The sequence below is a fragment of the Perognathus longimembris genome, chromosome 18, assembly GCF_023159225.1.
Source record: "Perognathus longimembris pacificus isolate PPM17 chromosome 18, ASM2315922v1, whole genome shotgun sequence".
Taxonomy (NCBI): domain Eukaryota; kingdom Metazoa; phylum Chordata; class Mammalia; order Rodentia; family Heteromyidae; genus Perognathus; species Perognathus longimembris.
This window is the reverse complement of record NC_063178.1, coordinates 10,353,414-10,377,761: the sequence shown is the minus strand read 5'-3', so window position 1 is coordinate 10,377,761 and position 24,348 is coordinate 10,353,414. Positions and strand designations below refer to the sequence as shown.

Here is a 24,348-nt window from a genome sequence, read left to right as displayed (position 1 = left end):
CCTTATTGGGCTCCTATGTCGTCACCAGAGTACTCCATAAAGTCAAAACGCCTCATAGGCTAGAAAATCAGTCTCAATGGTCCAACCTTTTGGCTTGTTCTCTAGAGGGTGCGATGCAGGCTGGGTTCCAGGCACCTCCCCTCTAGGTTCCCTCCAAAAGGCTAGCCATTCTGGGTTTGATCTACTTCACAAGCCAAAGGGAAACGCAGGTGGTTTTAGAGAAAGAACTTTGACAAGTATTTGTGGTCAATTCCTACTAAGTTCCAGCCCCTGCCTCATGAGACTTCTTCCAGGCTTCATTCAAGGACAGGCTTCTGCCACCAAGGGACAGCTGCTGTTTGTCTTCTCCCGGAGGGGCCACATCTCCACCTTTTACCCCTAATGTCGATGCCCCTTGCCAGCAGGAAGTAGCCAGAGAGAGTCAGCACCCTTTTTCATAATTATTAAAAGGCTGGAATGTAAAGTCCACCCCCGGGAGATCTCCATGCAGATGCACCCCGTACCTGCGCCCCAGTACCTGCGCCCCAGTACCTGCGCCCCAGTACCTGAGTTACCTAGGTAACTAGCACAACAGGAGGCAGTTACCACCTCCTTCTCTGAGATCACATCCAATCCACCTGGCCATACCTCCTACCTTTCCCTAAATAATCTGCCTGTGTTGAGTCCCTACTCTGCTTTTCTCTCCTAGTCTCTTTCCTTTTCTTTTTCTCTTCTTCCTCCCTCTCTGTCTCCCTGCACCTCTATCTTGTATGGGCTGGCAGTTTGCTTTCCCTCCAATAAATTTCTTTCTCCTGAACCATGTGGTTGGTTTCCTTTCTGGTGAACCTTACCGTTAAGAACATAATGATTTAAATTATTTCAGGAAGAACAGAACATTTGTTACCATTAAACAGGAAATAGACATCAGAAATTGAAGCTCAAAGCTGCTTCAAGGGGAGACTGTTTTATTTTTCTTACGCTAAAGCGTTTGTTAATAAGCTTGCTTCACTCTGGTTCTGTTTACTGGTAGTTTCGTGTGTGTGTGTGTGTGTGTGTGTGTGTGTGTGTGTAGGAGAGGGAGATATAAAGAACAAGAGCAAGAGAGCATGCTGGGCCTGAGCTCAGGCCTTCTGTTCTCACTTGACTTTCTCCCTCAAGTCCATGCTCCTCGCTGGAGCCACACTTGACTTGCAGCTGGTTGATGGTTAATTGGAAATGAAATGTCTCACAGACTTTTCTGTCCTCCCTTGGCTTCATCCAAGGATCCAAGGATCTCAGTCTCCTGAATAGCCAGGATTCAGGCTAGCCTGGCCTACTTGCTCACTTTTTTCCTTGCCTGTTAAGAGGCCTACTACTTCCTCACTGTTTATCTTGCCTGTTAAGCTGTTTGCTTCATGATACTTCATCTTCAGTTTCCAATGTATGTTAGAATGTATCTCAGTTTTCCCTGGCTCACATTTCCAAGAGAGAATTGGTTCAATAAATGATGGTAATACTTTATAGAATACTTTGTGGTTGTGAAAAAGGTTAAGGGCAGATTTATTCACGGATGCATTGAAACCAGCCTGAACTCTGCATTCATACTATCACATGGGCAGGTTGACCCCACAGATAATTTTTTTCTCAGAACTTTGAAAATAATGCTTCATTACCTTGTAGATGATAACAGGTTTAATGCCAGTTTGATTTCAGACCTTGGTATGACTTGAAAAATTTCACTTTCTCTATGATTTTTATTTCTGCTTAATGATACAAATGACTTAACCCAAGCAAGCATGGACTAAATTCACATGTGTCCAGTGTAATTTATAGTTATGTCCCTATCATGGTCTCCAAATTGTAGTTCCCTGTCCATTTAAGAAAAACAATGAGAAGGAAAGACTAAATAAAATAGAATAAAAATTTCGTAGTGCTACCCTATATAGTGCTTATACATATTGTTTCATGAGACACATGTCTCATAGTTATGTAATGCTTTAAGACCAAAGCCACTTCAGTAGCATGTATGTGCTGCCTGAATCAGTGTCTGAAGTTTTCACATTAAAATTTATAAAAAAAAATTATATTAAGCTAGACACTGGTGGCTAATGCCTATAATCCTGTTATTCAGGAAGCTAAGGTTTTAAGATTGCCATTCAAAAGCCAGCCCAGACAGGAAACACTTTCAGACTTTTATCTCCAATAAACCACACAAAAAAGCCAGAAGTGGAGCTGTGGTTCAAATGGTGGAGCACCAGCCTTAAGCAAAAAAAACCACATGAACAGTGCCCAAACCCTGAATTGAAGCCCCAGTACACTCTCTCTCTCTCTCTCTCTCTCTCTCTCTCTCTCTCTCTCTCTCTCTCTCTCTCTCTCCCCCTCTCCCTCCCCCCCTTCTCTCCCTCTCTCCCTCCCTCTCCTCACACACACACACACGATGTATAATGTAGTTGAGGAGAATATATGTCTTCTGCTTAGGTTTGGTTTAATTATTTAAATGACTTTTTTGTTCATGATAAGTTTTATTTAAAAATACTAAGAATGTGGCTACTTGTCAAGCTGATAAGAAGCTGCTTGTTTAAAGCCCCTGCTTGTTATTAGATGGAATGCAGGGTGTAGGCTGGTATGGCTCATAGCTGGGATCTAGCCTGAAAGACATGTTTTCATGTACAACAAATACTATCTTTGTTCCATGTCTATAGCCTGTGTAACCACTGTAAGGTGTTTTTTTTTTTTTGAGAAAGAATGCATCTCAAACTTTTTTCTTGTGCTTATTTCACAAATAGTTAAAGTAGAACCACTTCCCCTTTTTTTCTGTTTCTGTTAGTTGCAGGCTCCACATACAGTGTTGGTGCACTGGGTTGCCTAACATAGTCATGAAAGTGTGGAATAGATAGGTTTTTCTATGAGAACCGAAGCCACTGCCCAGTCCCAAGGCCAGACAAATGGTAAAGTACTTTTGAGGTTGATACTGTTTTCTGTCTGTCAAATTATACCATAGGGAAAAATGGTCTGCTGTCAGTTTTGTTTTATAGTATTGAAATTTAATTGAGTGAAATTTGTTCTTAGTTTGGTAATGTTAAGCAGGGTTTGTTCATCAAGATGCATTGTACTCATAAAAAGAGTGTAATTCTGGTGGACTCTTGACTCTTGACATTTGTTTTGTGGGAATTAAATGGAATTGCAAGTGTCATAGTCCTGTCCACTTTTAAACTGCTTCTCAGTTGTCAGTTGTTGTGTAAATTTTGTGCTGAGGTTTATTCTTGTATAAAACTAGCAGATATTAAACTAACATTTGGTGATGTTAAGGGAGGCCTGTATTTAATTATTCCACATATTTCTCTACATGCTATTATTTTATTTTTTTATTTTTTGGCCAGTCCTGGGGCTTGAACTCCGGCCTGAACACTGTCTCTGGCTTCTTTTTGCTCAAGGCTAGCATTTTGCCACTGAGCCACAGCGCCACTTCTGGCTATTTTCTATATATGTGGTGCTGGGGAATTGAACCCAGGGCTTCATGTGTATGAGGCAAGCACTCTTGCCACTAGGCCATATTCCCAGCCCCACAAAATCACTTCTATTATTTAGTAGTTTTCTTTTCTCTAGGCTGATCATTTGGGCTAAGGTTTGTACTTGGGATTTGCCAAAGACGTTTTCTTGGGATGCTTGTCATCTTCACCTCCCAGCTCCATACCATTTCTAGTCTTGCCTTTAAGTTTCAAACTTTTCATTGTTAGAAATGTGAGGCTCCAAGGGACTAATATATCTTAAGAGAATATTATCTATTAATTTGGCCTAAGCACCAAAGAAATTGCTGTTTGGCATCTCTGGCAATAGACTTGTAGTTTATTAAAAGGTCAAATTCCCTGACTTGAATTCAACTTCCACTTATTTGCTTTCTATAGCAAGGTGAGCATAATATTTTAAAGCTGGACGTTAGAGTGAAACAAGGAAATTGACAAAGGCTCATAAGGATAATGAAATGCATATAAATAGGTTAATTATCTCCGACTTCTGTCTGAATTAGTTAATTTTGAAAATCTGAATGACTAGTATGTATTTTTATTACATAACTTAAACTTTCTTTTTAAGTGCTGGTCCTGGGGATTGATATTTAGTAGTTCCCCACCACTTGAGCCACAACTCCACTTCCAGCTTTTAGGTAGTTAATTGGAGATAAGAATCTTGTGGACTTTCCTACCCCATCTGGCTTTGAACCACGATCATCAGATCTCAGCCTCCTGAGTAGTTAGGATTACATGCCTGAGCCACCAGCACCCCACCTTGTTGTTATATTGAATCATTCTATTTACACATTATTAGCATAGTAAATGGAAGTATATAAACATTTTATACTGGGTAGTGACAAAAACATCCCTGTCCCTCCCCTTCCATTAAAAAAAAATAAGTTCTCATTTTGCTCATTTTGTTTTTGTGTGATTATCTCATTGCTAGATATTGGACAGTAGAATGTTCCATAAAGGATATGCCTACTTTGAAAGATTTTGCTACATATTATCCAGTTGCTTTCCAAAAAGAGCTTGAACATTCCTGTGTTTATCTTTAGTGTAAGGAACTGCAAATTTCCCATGCTGTTGTCAGCAAGTATCATCAGTGCTTTTTTTTCAGTGAGTCTGAAAACAGATATGTCAAGTGATACTGTAAACTTTTTATTTCTTTAGTTACTAATGAAGTTGATTTTTTAATCAGAGCTGCACTTGGCATAAGGATTCAGCAGTCTGCATGACTTGTTCTGAAAGCAGCTGGCTCTTCCTCCTTGGAAGTGAGCTCTGTACTACCTGGCCAGATGTCTTCCCATTTCCACTGTGTACTAGCAAACATGCCTATGTGCGTTCTACATTGGTTTCTGGTTCTGCAGAATGGAGGTTTGGCAGTCCAATCCTTTTCTTACCTCTGCCACACATACTCCTCTCTACTTTCACTCCGATGTTTTAATCCCACTCAACTCACTTTCATTGGGAAACCACTGTTTCCTGTGTGTGTTAGTCATCCCTCCCTCACTGTAACAAAGTATCTGAGGTAAACAATTTAGAAGGGAAGATGTACTTTGGTTCAGTTTTAAGGGTCTCATCAAACTCATGGTGGGCTGGCTCCCTTTCTGTGGTAGAACACCATTGCAAAGGGTGTGGCGGGAAAGAAATATTCTTTTAGGAGGGAAGGGTCTTCTGACAAGATGCCTTCAAAGGCATGTGCCCTAGTGGCCTGTTTCTCCCAAATAGGCCATACCTCCTAAATAGCCCAGGTCAGATGGACTAATTGATTAGGTTGATGCTCTCATAATCCAATCACCTCTCAATTGTGTTACCAACTGGTAACCAGATCTTCAATCTGGACACCTGTGCAACCAAAACACTGGGCGTTTGAAGAAGGAGGATTCAGAAATCCTTACATTGTGATTTATTAGCATTTAATAAAAAAAATGGATGTAAAAGCATATGTTCCTGTGCCACCTTTAACTTGAAGTGTTTTTTTTTCTTTTTTTAGCAGTCATTTTTATAAAATAGTGGTTAAAATATGGGCTATAGAGTCAAAACTGCTGGATTTGCCTCCTAGCTTTGCTTTGCATCTGCTTTGTGCCATTGCATAAGTTGCTTGAGATCTCTGAAGCTCATCAGGATTGATGGATGTCTTGTATGGTTGTGGGACTGGTGAAGGACTCTGGCAGTGTCTGCCGTCTCCACCAGGCATTTAGTAAGCAATGCCAATGTAGTGGCTGCCCGTGTTCCTTTTGTTTTTTCTTGCTGATCGTATTTGCCTGGTTTTCTGCTAGAACACTGCTTTTTCTTCTTGGTCAGAGATGCTTTTTGTACAATTTGTAGATAGGCCTTTTTATATATGGTACTATTTCATGTTATGCTCTCAACTTGTCAGATTTGTGTTTTTGAAAGACCCCATATTAATGAAGAAGGCATGTGTGCATGTGACATGCTTTATGTGCTTATGTACACATGTAAAATTGAAGGCACTGAGACCAGCTGTAAGGTTGTTACAGTAGTTAAGGCAACTAGTAAAAAGAACTTGAAAGGCTAAATGAAGACTTATTTTCATCATGTAGCATAATAGTATATTTGTGCTAGTTTGTTTTGTGCATAAATTATCCTAATTTTAAAAGCCCCTCCCTTCCCTCCTCTTACAAAGAAACCATTTAGTAAAGAAAAAGTAAAGGGCACTTAGGAGAGTAAGCAGCAATGCTTAGAAACTAGGACTGACTGTTCGTATTGTCCTTCCCCACCTTTTAAAGTGTTTTTTTTTTTTTTTTAAATGGTGTTCTGCATATATATGCAGTCCTGGGGCTTGAACTCCTCAGGGCTTGGGCACTGTCCTTGAGCTTGTATTGCTCAAGGCTGGCACTCTACCACTTGAGCCACAGCACCACTTGCAGCCTTTTCTGTGTATGAGGTACCGAGGAATTGAACCCAGGGCTTCTTGCATGCTAGGCAAGCACTTCTACCACGAGGCCAAACTCCTGGCCCTCCAGTAGATTTTTGTCTGAAAACAGAACTGTCAATTTTAGTTTCTACTTTAGTTCGTCTTTCTGTGTCTTGACTAGAGTCAAGATTGATTTTTGAGGGCTTAGGTTTATTATGTTCAGAAGTCTTTTGCTGTGTTAATAAATTTGCTTTCTCTTGAATTCATAGATAATATTGAAGTGGTAGATAGATTGAGATTGTGAAGTTGTATATAACTCATCCTTCCAAGTGTATTTGATTTTGCTTATTTTTCATTTTAGGCAGTATCTTTTTTTGTTTTATTTTTATTTATTTTACCTTAGTTTTATGAATAACTTTGACTCTTTGAATAATAGCACATTTAAATTTGATCTCTCCACAGATTCGGACCAGGATGTAGCACTCAAACTTGCCCAGGAACGAGCTGAAATAGTTGCTAAATATGACAGAGTAAGTATCCATATTTACTCTTGGAGTTCGTTTTATTAGGAAAACCACATAAATAGAAAGGGATTTGCTTTTTGGAGAGCTGAAATTACAGAAGCCGTTTGTTTACTTCATAGGAACATTGAGCTCATCTTTTTTCTCTTCATCTTCATATCCTTTCCCTCCCTTTTTGCTACTCTAACCCCGGCCCATTCCTGCCTCAGGGCCTTTGCTCTGGCTGGTTCCTCCTGCTGGAAACACTTGAGTCCTGGACTTCATGATGCTCAGTGCCTCACTTCCTGCAGATCTTTACTCAGCTACCACCTTCGTAGTGAGACTCAGATGTTCTCCCTTGCCACTCTTTTCTACCCCCTTGCTCTCTGTATCCTTGTTATTTTTTACTCTAATACTAACATATACGCATCCATATCTTACTTTGTTTATTGTCTGCTCTGTTTCCTAGAATATAAACTCTTGATCAAGAGTTTATTGTTTGATTTACTCTTGTATCCTACATATTTCGAACATTTTCTGGCCCATACTAGGTATCTAATGAATATTTGAGTATAGAATTCCTACTGTATACTTAGTTAATATGTGCTATTATAAACTTACTGTGTATCTTAGATTTTATATTTGTACATTTATATGTAACTTTCCTTAGCATTTTCTCCTTGTGATAGCATAGAATCTATTTTGATGATCTAGAAAAATCGCAATTGTTGATGGCTTTCATATCTTATTATCCTACCTTCTGAGTTTTGTAGTGAGTCATAGCAGTTGGTTATAAATGTCACAGTTTACACTTCCATCACTTGCATATAATTATATATTTAAAAGTTTTATTTGTGATAGTAACAGGAGCATGGCATTGTGGGGGGGGGTGGGGGAGGAAGCCACCTAGACCATACACTGCTTCCAGGGAGATATATAAGTGGTATTCCACAGAATAGCTATGCTCTCAGAGTTGCTTTTTAAGCTGATTAGTCAGGACAGTTTTCCATGATTGCATTTCCTTTTCTTGCTTTATACATGTGGTACTAAGGAATCAAACCCAGGGCTTCAGTCTACCACTAGGCCATATTCCCAGCCTCCTTGCTTGTTTTTTTTTAGAAGCAGGGTCTTGCTATGCAGTACAGGCTGGCTTCGCTATGCTCTGTAGACCAGATTGGTCTCAAACTGTCATGTCAGCCCCTCCTGCTTTAGCCTCCTTGTTGTTCAGACTGCAGGTGTGAACCACCAGGCCAACTGTAGCGTAGTAATCACATGAAAAAATGTTAAACATTCACTGCCATGGGACAAATGCAAATCGGAACCATTGTCTGGGTACTGGTGGTCCATGTCTGTAATTGTAACTACTAAAGAGGCTGAGATTGGTAGGATTGTGGTTCAAGCTTTGCCTGGGCAAAAATTTTTCACGGACATATTTTAATGGAAAAACCCTGAGTGGTATGTATTGTCCTAGCTGTGGCAGGAAGCTCAAATAGGAAAATATGGTCTAGGCTAGCCAGGGCAGAAATCACCCATATCTCAAAATAACCAGAGCAGCAAAAAGGGCTGTCTGTATGGCTGACGCAGTAGAGTGCCTGCGTAACAAGCACAGTGTCCTCAGTTCACGCCTCCGTACTCAATACCCCTCTTTTCTATATCATTAGGGACGAGAAGGTGCAGAGATCGAGCCTTGGGAAGATGCTGACTACCTCGTTTACAAAGTCACTGATAGATTTGGCTTTTTACAGTAAGTCACATGGAGCAAAAGCTAATTTTTTTATGGCAATGTTTTTATGGTAACACATCATTTTATCTTTACTTTTAGTAGGGTTTTTGTGAATGAGATTCTGTAATAATATTACATTATATTTTATTGGCACTAAATTGCTGGCATGTTATGCTTCTATCATTAAAATGAAAATAGGAACACAGTCTTTAGTATTTTTTAATTTGGTAAGAATATTAAGTGCAGCAAATGAGAAGTAGTAATATTTTGCAGAATTAAATTTATATTTTAAAAATTATAAAACATTCAATTTTATATAAACATTTAAAAATAATTATTAGACTATAAGTGTTAGGCAGCCTAAAAATGAGCAATGAAAAGAAAAGCTATTCGTCTATATAGTTGTAAGTGTGTTCATGATACTTCTTCTCAAAATTAATTCCATCAATTTTGAGACTATCATCTGAAGAGTTGAGAGAGGCCAGACTAATAGAAAGGAAATCAGTATTATAAAACATCCTCTGAGATGATGTGAATCTCTTGTTCTGGTCTTGATATTGTTTACTCAGATTCCCGCAGGGTCTAGACTTCTGTTCATTTCTATACTTGTTTGATTCCAGACAATTTAGGAATTAACTAAATTTTTCATTCAGATATACTTTTCTGGTTATATTTATTTTAGATAGGAAAAAGCAGGAATTTTTATGTACACTATGATTCCACTTTATGAGGCAAGCACTCTACCACTAGCCATATTCCCAGCCCTATGATTCCATTTGAAAGGAAAGTAAACTTCTTGTATAATTCATAGCAGTAACTACCATATTCAGACTTCTTTCTTCCCTCTGCAGGTCTGGTTTTGTTATTTTTTAGTGTGTATTAATGTATTTAGTAGTTATTTTGTTGTATTCTGTTTTGGTGAGGATAAAGCAAACAAACAGATACGGGAATTAGTAAATGAATGTTTGCTGTACTTGTGCTTTCCTGGTCTTTGGTTGCTTAACCCCTTCATGATTCAAAACTATGAATCAACACACTATCTCTATATTTTAAGAGTATTGAGGTTTTGGAGAAATAAAATGTAAGAGTGTTTTATTAGGTTCTGGATTTGTATAAGATGTTAATGTTAGGCCTCATAATAGCACTGTGTATCTAAATTTTTTCCTGGCGAGTTATAATCAGAAGACTTTGAACTTCACTAGACTAACAGCTAAGACTAGCTCTCTTAAATCCCCTTACTTGCATTAGTTATTAGTTTATATTAGTTATGTGGGGGGGGGGGGTTCACTATTACATCTTCACAGGTTTATACTGCATTCCAGTCAATCTCAACCTTGCTCCCCCAACTAGCATTCCCAGCAGGTTTCTTTGTTTTACTGTCATAGTTGCAAATAACCTATTTTGACAGAATTCAGTCTCCTTTGTCTTCCCCACCAGTTTAAACTTCTCATGGCAGAGTCTATGAATGAAAATGTGGTATTTTGTTTTTTGAGCATAGTTGGCCTCACCTAGTAGTATGCTATTCTCTAATTATATCCAATTTCCTGCAAATTACATGACTTCAGTTTTCTTTGTGGTTATGTAATATTCAACTTGGTGTGTGTGTGTTGTGTGTGTGATATCCATTCATCTGTTACTGGGTACCTTGGTTGATTCTATCACTTGGTTGTTGTGAGCAGTGTTTCAATAAACATGAATGTGTACAGGTGTCTTTCTGGTATATGATTTACTCTCCGTCAGATATATGCCCAGTCGTGGTATGTGAGGTCATAAGGAAGGTCTATAGTCTTTTGAGCACCTCCATCCTCATTTCCATAGAGGCTACACTAGTTTACATTCTCAGCAACTCATCCTTTCCAGGATCTATTGTTTGTTTTCTCCATGGTGGCCACTGTGACTGGTGTGAGAGGGAATCTTGGTGTGGTTTTGATTTACATCCTCTTTGTGGCTAAGGATATCGAACATGTGCCATTTAGTCATTTGTGTTTCTTCTTGTGAGTATTGTCCAGTTTGTTCAGTTGTTGATAGAATTATTTGTTCTCTTACTGTTTAATTTTTTTGGTTTGCTGTATTTTTTAGACATTAATCTTTTATATATTGAGTAGTTAGTGACATTTTTTCTGCATTCTGTGGCTTATCTCTTGATTCTGGTGCTGGTTTCTTTTACTGTGCAGGAAGTTTTTAATCTGCTGTGACACCATTGGCCAATTCGTACTCACATCCTCTGTCCATCTCAAGTTCTGTTCCTGAGAAGTGTAGCTGGGCCTGTATCTTCCATAGTTCCATTTTCCTGTAGTAGATTGAAAGCTTCACATCTTGTTTTGAGCTTTGTACAGATTGAGAGGTAGAGATCTAGATTCAGTCTCCTGGAGGTGGTTACCCAGTTTTTCCATCACTATTTATTGTAAAGGCTGTCCCTTTCTTCATTGTATGTTTTTGGCCCCTTTGTTGAAAATTGGTTGGCTGTGTGTAGTTGTATTTGTAGATCTTTTATGTTCTTCCATTGGTCTTTGGGCCTATTTTATACCAGCACCAGGCTGTTTTTGTTACTGTGGCTCTGTAGTGTAACTTGAAGTCTTAATATTGGGATACCTTCAGCAGTATTCTTATTACTTGGTATTTCTTGTGCTATTCAGCCTATTCTCAAGTTTAAGCAATCAGATGGCTATAAGTATAACGGGAGTTCATTGGCACATTTGTGTGGATTAGTGTATATAATACGTAAATGAAGTTTTGAAGGACAATTTGAGCATTAAACTGTTCAGATGAGCAGGTCTCAAATTTGTCTGCCTATTAAAATTTCAGAAATTTCTTTTAAAAATATTGCTGAGTCCAATACTAGATTGTTCTTCAGACATTGGGATACTACTCAGTTTACTTTGTCTTTCCCAAATTTTTCTGATGGGACTTAACCACTATGATTGTGTTTTTATGACATAATGGCCCAATGTAGCATAAAGGGCATGTGAAAATTTTGTGCATTCCAACAGGATCGCTAGTTACCTACATTTTCTTACTACTTGAAACAACTTGAGCTGGGCCTTAGAAACAAAAGGTCTGGCTGGCCCAAGCTTTTAGATGTGTTTGGCAATCCAAGTGTTCAAATCAGGTAATTCATATATATATATTTTTTATCTTAGTGCTTGCTAGGTTTAGTGGGGAAATGTCAGTAAGATATCTCAGAAATAGTACTGTGTGTCAGACACGATCCTAACCCGTTTACATCTTTACATCATTAGTTCACTTACTCCCCTCAAAAGCTATTTGGGACAGTGTTTGTGCGCTCTCCTCTGTCTCTGTCTCTGTCTCTCACTGTCTCTGTCTCTGTCTGTCTGTCTGTCTGTCTGTCTGTCTGTCTGTCTCTCTCTCTGTTTTTAGATGATAAAACACAGAGGTCAAGTAATAACCCCAAGTTATATTGACAGTGACTGTCAGATCTGAGTGTGGACCTTGAAGTCTCGTAGAAGAGCATGTATTCTAAATACTATAATATATTGCCTGTTGCTGCCTTCTTAATTTTTTTTCATTAGGCAATGGAGGGGGGAGGGCAGGGGCAGAATCTAAAGAGGATACAGTTTGAAATGACTACTTCTACTGAAATATATATACTGATAGCCAAGCCTTACCACTTCCTTCAAAATGAGTAGGTTGGTGCCAGTTCTCATACTATCATAGGAAAAAAAAAATTTATTACTCCATGATACTTTCCTTCAGCAGGTAGTACAAATGAAAATAATGAGATGTGGAAATGTATTTTAGTGTAATAGAAAGCTTTTTAAACTTTTTATAAAGTCATTGTTCTTTTGTTACAATGCCTAATTTTAGTAAAACACCTTCTCCAGAGATAGTTGCTAGTGGCTCTTATTGCCTGTCACTGTGGAGAAGAATTTGTTTCACTACAGAACAAAATCACTTGACATAGGCCTTTAGATACTGCTCTCTGTCGCACTTTGATCAAAAGAGCATTTATTTCTCTTATGCTAGTTATTTGTACATTCGTTTTTGGTTCTGCACTGACATCACATCAGTACAATGAAATTATTTTTTAAAAAAGATAATAAGTTTGTAGATTTCTGTGAAAGCTACTTAGCTCACTCATATCTAATCACACTTCTAGAAACCTAAATTACTTTAATATATAAAGAAGGATTGACAATTATTAACAAACAGCTAGCTTGGTTTTATTTTATTTATTTATTTTTTTGTTTATTTTTTTGCCAGTCCTGGGCCTTGGATTCAGGGCCTGAGCACGGTCCCTGGCTTCTTTTTGCTCAAGGCTAGCACTCTGCCACTTGAGCTGCAATGCCACTTCTGGCCATTTTCTGTATATGTGGTACTGGGGAATTGAACCCAGGCTTCATGTATGTGAGGCAATCACTCTTGCCACTAGGCCATATCCCCAGCCCTGCTAGTTTGGTTTTATAACAGATTTCGCAATACATATTAAAGCTGTGGCCAAACTAGCCTGGCTTGATCCTGGAATAGCAGTCTTTGTTTTGCTCTCGGCAGTGGGGCATCAACACCAGTTTGTGTGCCTGTGATGGACCTTCAACTTCAGGATAGAAAAAAAAATTGAGCTTGCTTAAGAAGTTGGAAAACTTGAAACATGTTAATCAAAAATAGCCACTGCTATTCTGTTCAACTAAGAATGCCTGGTATTTGGATGATAATAAATTATACTTTTAGATCACAAGTTATTAATAGGAGAATCAAGAGGAAATTGTACCAAAAATAGGGAAGAAAAAAATTAGTACCAAGATGTTTAACTACTTATTAGAATTTTTTTATTTATAGGTTTTAACAGACTAGTTTACCATGACTGTATAAATAAATAAATATGAGTGTCAGAAAAAAGTTTTTTTTTTCAAGATTATCTGTCTTGATTAAAAGGACTGAAAAGTCTATCAGTTATAAATTTTGCCTAGGTTGAATCTGAATTTAGAAAAAAATTATTTATTATTTTTGTACCAGTACTAAGCATTTTACCATTTGAGCTCTTACCTCCATTGAGGCATTTTGCTGATATTTGGAGATAGGATCTTGCTGACTTCTGTAGTACCAGTGAATCTCCAAGAAGTCTCTGCCTCTTGAGTAACTCGGAAGCTTATACAAATCCTATGATGCTAAACACTGTACATTGTAGGTATATATCTTTTCAAGTCTGCTCTTACTTGCATGATCTCACCTGTGTTACTGTTCTCTACAGTGAGGAGGAGCTCCCCTATCATAATGCAGCTGTGGAACGGGTAAGTCCACTTCTTCGTTTATTTGGCACTACTGTTGAATTACCTTTACCAGAGGAACAAGCTCTCCCACTTTGTGATTTTTGAGTGCTGTATAATATGCAAGTACAAGTGCAGTGTTTGTTAAAATTTGACCCTAATGATAAGATTTTTAAGAAAGTTATTAAACTAATGGTGAAATAGTTCTAGGAGGGTATATGAGATTCTAATAGTTGAAAGTAAAGAGTTGCGTTCTGGGCTGGTAGCCCAGGTCTCAGCAGACCCCTCCTGTTAGTGAAATTAGCCTCTGTGGCTGGAGCCTGGACAGACAGATTTCAAAAAGCATCACAAGTGATTTTCATGCTCCCTCTGGCCCAAGGGCAGCATTCTAATGGCTCCTGGTCTTTAGAAAAATAAAGTTCCCACTAAGTAGAACATTTTCTATAGTCAGATAGCAGCCTTAGAATTTTAAGTGACATGGTAAACTAGTTGGCTAAAAACAAAACCCAAAAGCAACTTCTGACTCCACACAGCAGGGAGCCTGGGGCCACACTGTGTGTGTGTGTGTGTGTGTGTGTGTGTGTGTGAGTGTGAGAGGGGGGGTGTTGAAGCAGTATAGTTGCTCAAATCCTCCCTCCTAAGCCAGGAGCCAGTGGCTCAGGCCTGTTATTCTAGCCACACAGGAGGTTGAGATCTGAGGATCGCGGTTTGAAGCCAGCCTGGGCAGCAAAGTCCCCACAAGATTCTTATCTCCAATTAACTACCAGAAAACTGGAAGTAACACTGTGACTGTTAGTAGTAGAGCACTAGCCTTGAGTACAAAGAGGCTCAGGGACTGTGCTCAAGTCCTGAGTTCAGCCCCAGGACCAGGAACTAACCAACAAACAAAAGAACATTCCTTCCCTCTCTTGCCTTTCCTCCTCCCATCTCCCTTCTCCCTTCTCCCTTTCCCTGGCAAAAAGTCTGCACAGTGAAAGTGAGATGTCAGCTGGAGTAATTTTCTGCTTGTGTGTATCCTATGATCTGGGGCTAAGTATCAGGCAGAGCAGCTGAAATTGGAATATGAAAAGTATTTTAAAATTTTTCTCTAAGATTAAAGTATTCTGAAAACCAGAATGGTAGCAAAACTTTTAAGATTAAGAAGAATGATACTGCATCATCTTGCAAAGAAATGGAAAGATCTGGAAAAAATCATGTTAAATGAAGTCAGTCAGATCCAGAAAGAAAAAGAATGCATATTTTCTCTCACATGTGAAAGTTAGAATTAATCTATATATATATAAGAACAGTTTTGGATGGGTATATTCAAGTGGTATAACTCCTTAGAAAGGCTAACTCACAATCCAACAAAATTAAACCCCATGATGCAAGGTAGTTGAATGAAGAGAGGAAGAGAGAGGCGAATAGTCATCAATTTTAAACCATGCTGTACTGAATGATGAAATACAAAATTAAGAAAATTGAGGAGGGATTAGGGCTAGGAGGGGTGGGTGAGAGTGTTGGAAGGATTGACATTGATCAAGAAGCTTTGTATTCATAAACTGCTTTGTTAAGTGGGAACTTCTTTGTACAACTACTTAAAGATAATAAAAAACATTTTAAAGAGATGTAGACAAACTTGCCATTTTACAGATCCCTGCAAACAAATTTCTTTTTTTTTTTTTAATAGTTGTGCTATTGACTGAGAAAAACACTTTCTTCTTAGTGGAACATACATTCTTGAAAGCAACTGTTTTACTTCAGTTTTTGGTTTCTGAGACTTACCTATCCAATAAAACCCCTCTGACACAGTGAAGTTAGGCTTATAATGAGTTGACTCACTTAAAAAGATTTTTGCGGGCTGGGAATATGGCCTAGTGGCAAGAGTGCTTGCCTTGTATACATGAAGCCCTGGGTTCGATTCCTCAGCACCACATATATAGAAAATGGCCAGAAGTGGCACTGTGGCTCAAGTGACAGAGCAAAAAGAAGCCAGGGACAGTGCTCAGGCCCTGAGTTCAAGGCCCAGGACTTGCAAAAAACAATAACGATTGTTGCAAAAGAATTTATTTTAAAGTAAGATTTCTTTGGGGCAGGGTTCTGAGGCTACTAATTGAGGTTCCAACCTGCTTATTTTACTTTTGGCTATTTAAAAAATAGAGTTGACAAAAAAAAATAGAGTTGACTTAGTAGACTTACACTTTTTCTATTTAAGTTCATGTATTAAGAAATGTACACATTGCCTTACATGTGAAACTGTAACCCTTCTGTACTTCACGTTAACAATAAAGAAGAAAAAAAAGTTCATGTATTATGATTGCCTAGCTAAAGTAGGCACACTGTTAACTAATTAAAAAAAAAGGGTGTGTGTGTGTGTGTGTGTGTGTGTGTGTGTGTGTGTGTGTGTGTGTGTGTGTGTGTATGTGTGTGTATTGCCAGTCCTAGGGCTTGAACTCAGGGCCTAAACACTCTTCCTGGCTTCTTTATGCTCAAAGCTAGCACTTTACTACTTGAGCTACAGTGCCACTTCCGGCTTTTTTTTTTTTTTTCAGTTTATGTGGTGCTGAGGAATCAAACCCAGGGCTTCATGCATGCTAGGCAAGCACTCTACCACTAAGCCACATTCCCAGTCCATATGTTTATATATATATATATATTTTTTTTTAATAGAATGGAACCAATTTTGGTTAAGCCTATGGTCTTTATAAAGCATACCCTTGGCGAATGCACTTTTTGTTATTAGGAAGACTGGTGTACTAACTTATAATCAAGTGAGCATGGCTTCTGCTGTAGCAATTCTCTAAAGTAGGAATCATAATTCTCTCTCATGAGAGGATTAATGTAATGTTGGCAAAGTGTTTTGGGTTCCCCCAGACAAGCATTTGCTAAACAAATAAACAAAAATACTTATTATATTTACTCTGGAGAGAAAAATATTAATAATGGATTATATTGCTTTTTTGAGCTTACTGATTACTGATTTGAGCTTTTTTGAGCTTAATAAGGAGGAAAGTTTATATGAAATTTTACATTTTCATAAATTCTCTTCTTCCCTCATGTAGTACAATATCTTGTGTGATATATAGAGCACTGGACTTATTTCTTTTAAAATTATACTTTAATTTTACATGGCTTGAAATCTTACTCAAAATAAACATGACACATACTTTTCCAATGTCGAGGTGTTCTGTAAAAATAGACCTGTTCCTTCCTGCACTTGTCCTCTCCTGCCCTCTGCTGGTGAGATACAGGCATGGGTGGCTGTCCGCTTCATCCCCACTCATGCATCCTAATTGCGTGGAAGACCAAAACATTATAAGAGATGGGGAAGATCATATATATATATATATATATATATATATATATATAACTATTTTCACACTTTACACAATGTGGAACACTTCTGGTTGCCATATGTGTTGGGGTTTCCCCCATATTGTCAAGTAGTTCCCCCGTGGACACTGATTGGCTGTATTGCAGTCAGTTCTGACACCAACCAGTACAGATCTCATGGATGGCACAAGACTGCCCTAGACATTAAACACTAATCAAAAGCCCTAGATTGTCACCTGTGCTGTAAATTGGGGAGTCTCATGACTTCCTTGTATTTGACTTCAGACCTAATGGAAGGGCTCTGTCCCAACAGCTCAGGGACACCCAAGTTTGAAGTTCATATGACAAGTTATAGGGGAGTGCATTGCTTCCCTGTCTTCCTTGAGTACAGTGTCCTCCATGCTTTCACCAATCTGGAAGATGTCCAGACCCATAATGGAGAGATTTTAATGGAGGCTTTATGATATGGGCATGACTGGTTATTAATGGACTCTATCCCCATTACCTTCTTAATAGGATGGAGTGTGGAGCTGGTCCAGGAACCCCCACAGAGACACCTTATTCGAGTAACTGACACTCCTGTAACTCAGGGAATCGCAAGGGTCTTAAGGGCTATTATTACACTATTATTCAAATAGAGGAGCCATAAAGGCATTTGAAGACTTGGATTTCTAATTCTGGAAGAGAAGGCCAGTTAAGATATATACATGTATTGTGTTATGTATAGGTTTAAAATTTGAATTCTTAATTATGTGAATAGTGACAGGGATTTGGGGCCAGATAGAAGACAAGCTGTGTGGGTGATGAATGAAACCGTTGTTACTGTTCAGCTGGTCCAGCACAAAGTTAAAAGTGGTATGTTGAGAACATACCACCTTAGCTGAGTGATCAGACTGTAACATAATTCTGAGTTGTACAGATTAGCATCATGATGATGGCATCGTGATGTGGTATGGCAAAAAGACATTAATGAGGGAAAGCCCACTGATTTAGATGGAAGAGCTGGTCAGACACAGGCAGATAGTACAGCCTGGACTCAACCTATCAGCATCGACCAAGATAGAGAGGGGCAAAGGCACTGTTTAGGTCAATTAAAATTAAGATATCCTAGTAAGTACCATGCAAAATTGAATCCCATATATCCCATATAACCACCACCAAAAAAAAAAAAGATCACTGGAAACCCTTTGGTGATCTAGAGATACTGCTTGGGCATATAGACCATTTGCCTAACAGTCATAAGACCCTGACTTCAAAACCTAGTACTTTCCTTTCACCCTAAAATTGAGGAACGAGGAAGGAAATTGGTGTATGAACTATTTGAGATAATCATGACCCAATTTTAAATTTCTTAGGTCTAATAATGGTATAATGACAAGAGTGATAGTTTTTTTCTTAGGTGATTCAGTCTTGGAAATATTTAGAAATATGTTCATGTCTGTGATTTTCTAATGGATTAACTCCATTAAAACTTCCTCAAATAACCAAATTAAGTAAAATCTGTCAAAAGTTTAGATCTTGATAAAATCCACGTAAGTATAGTGTGCTCTTCTTTCAGATTTTCTGTAGGCTTGAAATATTTCAAAATAGAAAAGTAACATGTTTTTATATGAAATCAAAAGTCAGGATTTTTTGTTTGTTTTTTTGTGTCTGTCCTGGGGCTTGAAAGCAGGTCCTAGGCACTGTCCTTGAGCTTTTTGCTTAAGGCTAGTGCTCTGTTACTTGAGACACAGCTCCACTTTTGGCTTTTTGTTGGTTAACTGGAAATAATAATCTCACTGACTTTCCTACCGGGGCTGGCTTTGAACTTCCATCCTCAGATCTCAGCTTCCTGAGTAGCTAGGACTGTAGGCATGAGCCACCAGCACCCAGGCCAGTCAGTTTTTTTTTTGCCAGTCCTGGGCCTTGGACTCAGGGCCTGAGCACTGTCCCTGGCTTCTTTGTGCTCAAGGCTAGCACTCTGCCACTTGCGCCACAGCGCCACTTCTGGCCGTTTTCCATATATGTGGTGCTGGGGAATCGAACCAAGAGCTTCATGTGTAGGAGGCAAGCACTCTTGCCACTAGGCCATATTCCCAGACCAAAATGTAACTTTTTTTAGACTAGTACATTTTTTTAATGTGTATTTATTATTATTATTATCATTTTTTTGCCAGTCCTCGGGCTTGGATGGACTCAGGGCCTGAGCACTGTCCCTGGCTTCTTTTTGCTCAAGGCTAGCACTCTGTCACTTGAGCTACAGCACCACTCCTGGTCGTTTTCTGTATATGTGGTGCTGGGGAATCGAACCCAGGGCTTCATGTATATGAGGCAAGCACTCTTTGCCACTAGGCCAAATCCCCAGCCCCATGGGCCAGTCAGTTTTATGTAAGCTTCTAGCATTAGTAATTCTGCAGTTTGGCAACTTGCCTACAAGATGATATGATACTATTTCTGGTATTATGCACAGAAGAGACAAGATTAAAATTAGTTTTTTTTTATACTTCTATATTACTTTGACCAAACTGCTATCAAAAGTAGCATTCTTATTCATATTCATTCTCCTTCCTATTTCTTCACTTTGGGACCACAGAGTGCTATCTGTTTAGTTATGTTTAATTTTTAAATGTTTATTTAAATTTTCTTATGTAACAACTGTGTTTTAAGTGATGAAATTTAAAGATGGATATATAATAATACAGTCCCTGTGGTTAAAGAACTTGTTCCTTAATAATAATAATATAATTTGGTCACTTAAGCAGCTGGAACACAAGTATTGGGTGCTGTGGCAATAAACATAATTCTCACTTTGTAGATGATATAACTAAGGTATAAAAGCATGAAGTAATTTGCCACAGATGAAACCACCAGTAAGGGGCAGACTCAGGTTTGAATCGGGCCATTAAATGTCCAGGGAGCAGTTGATTTTTTTCTTGGAACATGGAGGCATTTGGGAGAGTTCCAGACATTGGATCTTGAGAGCATGCATAGAATTTTGCCAAATGATGAGGAAAAGCATTACAGGTAGTTAAATATCAAAACTTGGTCAGAGTATGACAATACATTGTGTGTTGGAAGTGGCAAATAGTTTAGGGTGCGCACTCTGGTTTTGTCTTGGTGTTACTGTGCCTTGGCAGCTCACTGTTCTTTAGCATATTTTTCTGGGCCTTTCAGTTCACGTTGTTTGCTACATACATTTTCAGTTATTTCTTACTTCAAAGTAGTTGTTAGAATAGTTAGCTTTAATGTTTGATAGAAAGTTTGACTTACAGATTCATAGATAAGGAGAGGAAGACTTTTCATGTGCATTCAAATCTAGTATAGTTGAACTGATAGCATTATGGAGTTAACATTTATGCTTGATTGACCTATAGGTGTATAATAATTTTAAAATCCAACAGCCTGGAAGCATTCCCAAGGCATAACTTTATGTGTGTGAAAAGAAAAGCATTGGGGCTGGGAATATGGCCTAGTGGCAAGAATGCTTTCCTCGTATACATGAAGCCTTGGGTTCAATTCCTCAGCACCACATATATTCAAAAAGGCCAGAAGTGGCGCTGTGGCTCAAGTGGCAGAGTGCTAGCCTTGAGCAAAAAGAAGCCAGGGACAGTGCTCAGGCCCCGAGTCCCAAGCTCCAGGACTGGCAAAAAAAGAAAAAAAAAGAAAGAAAGAAAGAAAAAACATTCTTCATGTTTTTTTTTTTTAAATTGTGTATGTGTTTTATACTTGCTGTGTGAAAATATATAACATTTAAAATAACCAAATATATGATAAGTATTAGAATACAGTCTTTTTTTTAAAAAAGGACTACTTCCTAAAGTGATTCTTTGGTAATTCTGAGTCATAAAAATGAAAGATAGCAAGAGACCTGCTAGATCGCTGCAGGGTTGTTCCTGGCACAGTCTAGGCTATTATACTCTTGAGTTGGCTTGAATTATTTGGAGTTTTCCTTTTGCTGGAAAAGGGATTATGTTTCAAAGAAGTATAGAAGAACAACAACATTTTAAAAAGGGCAGTTTAGATCAATCTCAGCTTTTCACAGCTTGGCCTTCTTTATAGTCACATTTAGCAGAAACATTAATTAGATTTCAGTGCCCACTGAGTTTTAAAATTAAACATATTTTTGAAACCATCTGCATCATTTTATCACTAATATAATGAAACTGTGTTTAGCCTTTTGAAAAATGGGAATTACAACAATGTCCAACAATATCCTTTGCTCATGAGTGATCATCTTTTACTATAAAAACCTTATTTTTTTTTGAAAAAAAGTAAAGAATTTTTAAGTCTATACCTAAAAATAAAATTTTATTTAAAAAATGTTCTCATTGGTGAGAATCTTTTTCTAAATTCAAGATTTTCTTTGGAATTTTTGCTTGTTTTGGATCCAAAAATATTGGTGGTGGGCATATGCCATCTGCCAATATAATTCTTGCCTGTTTGAGGCTGAATTGAAACCAGACAAGAGCTAGGAGCCCTTGTTTCTATCTAGGAATTGTGATTGCCTGCATGAGGGCAGAGGCAGGAGAGTCTGAGACAAAGATGTGGTAGTTAAGAATACGGGCCCTGGAGCCCACTGCTTCCACCTTTACCATTTGCCTTGCAGATCAGAGATGGGCAGACTTATCTCATGGGGTGATGGGGATGCTTGCTTGCACGTGTCCTCATGTATAAGGTGAATCCTCAGAACACTTCTTTTTTTGTGTGTACTCTTCTATTTCCGTTGCATGTGTGTGTATACCAATGCTGGGGCTCGAACTCAGGGCCTAGACACTGTCCTTGAGCTTTTTTGCTCAAGGCTAGCACTCTGCTAGTTGAACCACAGCTCCACTTCTGGCCTTATTTGATGGTCAATTGGAGTTAAGCCTCATGGACTTTCCTGCCTGGGCTAACTTTTAAACTGCAGCCCTCAAATCTCAGCTTCCTGAGTATCAGCTGGTTTATAGAGGTGAACCACGGGTGCCTAGCACCTGGTATCCACTGCTTTTAGTTATATACTTACTGTATTCCCAGGTATACTTAGCAAATATATGTTTGTGTGTGTGTGTGTGTGTGTGTGTGTGTGTGTGTGTGTGTTTGTATGTGTATGTAATTGTGCTCCTGAAAACCAAAGAAGTGAAGCGTGAGGCTTTGGGTATAACTTATCTATGCCTTGCCACCACCTTTCCCATCTCTGTGTAAGCACGTGAGCCACAGCACCAAGTTTTTTCATGTCAGTTCCTCGGACACATGCAGAATCTGCTTAAGATGGGTTAAATCTCAACTATGGCTTGTTTATTTTTTTCCCTCTAGCTACTTATACATACCATAAGTGAATGAATGAAAATTAGCTCTTCTTTTTTTTTTCTTGTGTATATGATATTTCATTTGAGCCTAAGGGAAATATTGTAATTTCTGTTAGTTTTAAACTTAACACAGTACAAAGTGAGGAAACATTTCTTTATCACACCCACACATTAATGGTTAAGCATCTGGAAGTGTAGCTTAAATCTCAAATATTAATTTCCACAGAACTATGGTAACTTTTTACTCTTAGTCAGAGGATAAGAGAGAAATTCACTGGGCATTGAGCACTTGCACTTCAAGTGCCCCTTTGTCTTGAGACAACACACTAAGCCATGATCCAACAAGTTTTCTATTTGGTTTCATTAATTACCACTTAAAGAACTTAACGAGACTAATGCTTTAACAGCTTTCTTACTGAGATAAATTTAACTCTTAAAATCAAGTCTCAACAAATAATGTACAAATATTTAAGAGCTTACCAGTCTGTCATTTTAAAGAATTCATGTAACATACATAGCAAGATATTTATAACCAGAAACTGTATTAAGTAGACACATCATTTAATTTGTCAAGCTCTACCTGAAAACATGCCATTTCACACAGAACCCTAAAAACCTAAGTCACAAGTCATATGGTTTAACATAAGCCTTACTGAAGCAGCACAGATTTCCTTTCTTACAGACAAGAGCATACCACCAATCTCACAAATCATATTATGCTTTAACACAAATCCTCAGGGTCTTCTCAAGAATGCCAGAGGTCATGTAATAGCCGTGATCTTTATTTTTCTTTTCTTTTTTTTTTTAAATGAGTTTGCCAGATTTTTTATTTATTTTTTATTTATGGCCAGTCCTGGGGCTTGGACTCAGGGCCTGAGCACTGTCCCTGGCTTCTTTTTGCTCAAGGCTAGCACTCTGCCACTTGAGCCACAGCGCCATTTCTGGCCATTTTCTGTATATGTGGTGCTGGGGAATTGAACCCAGGGCCTCATGTATACGAGGCAAGCACTCTTTGCCACTAGGCCATATCCCCAGCCCCTGATCTTTATTTTTCTTTACCTAGAAGTCTAAAACTTCTGTGTTTTATCAATTGATTTTTTCAATAAACAGCACCAGCCTTGCCCACTGATAAAATTAAAATTAGACTTTCTCAGTTCTTAGTTCACAAGTTCATTATGAAAAACACTACAGTGCTCTAGTGCAGTAACATCTTACAGGAGGGGAAACAGCTGTTCAAAACAATCTTACCAGGTTCTGAGAGTAACACAGGGCTGAGATTTGAGAAGGGAATCTACTGTGGTGCAGACAAATCATACAATTAAATTAAACGGTATCCCTGAAAATAAAACAACTTTTCAATTTCATTTTAGCAAAAACATTTGGAAATTGAAAGAACTACCAAATGGCTGAAAATGTTAAAGGGATGGGAAAAATACAAGAACACTGAAAAGGTAAGTTAAAATGTTATTTCCATATGAAACTATACATCCACTGTATATTTTCACAGTAACAGGTTCTTTTTGAGTGTTACATTCATGTATGTATGTATCTATTTATTTATTTATTGGCCCAGTCCTGGGGCTTGGACTCAGCGCCTGAGCATTGCCTTTGGCTTCTTTTGCTCAAGGCTGGCACTGTACCACTTGAGCCCACAGCACCACTTCTGGCTTTTTCTGTTTATGTGGTGCTGAGGAATCGAACCCAGGGTTTCGTGCATATAGGCAAGCAAGCACTTTACCGCTAAGCCACATCCCCAGCCCCTCATATTATTTTTAAAACTTCAATCAAAGGGCATTTTCCTTTGAGGTCTTGTGCTGTAAATAACAGAATACCCAACTCAGATTGATTTCAGCCATTGAGAGGCTCTGCTATGTGGTCCAGAGGTTCTGCTATGAGGTCCTTTTCTTTGAAGAAGGATTTAATTCATCTCAGTGCTGTGACTTAGTTTCTTCCTCCTGCTCTCTGCCTTCTGTTGTAGG

General features: G+C 38.4%; 1 protein-coding gene across 2 annotated transcripts in view; it reads left to right on the top strand.

Moving 5' to 3' along the window:
- Window positions 1-24,348, top strand: part of Usp6nl (USP6 N-terminal like) — a 101,586-nt gene that overhangs the window by 48,188 nt on the left and 29,050 nt on the right. For both annotated transcript variants that reach the window (XM_048367390.1, XM_048367389.1), the window contains exons 3-6: window positions 6,811-6,878; window positions 8,510-8,592; window positions 13,778-13,817; window positions 23,740-23,820. In XM_048367390.1, the coding sequence (XP_048223347.1) occupies window positions 6,811-6,878; window positions 8,510-8,592; window positions 13,778-13,817; window positions 23,740-23,820 (272 nt within the window). The remainder of the gene's footprint in view (window positions 1-6,810; window positions 6,879-8,509; window positions 8,593-13,777; window positions 13,818-23,739; window positions 23,821-24,348) is intronic.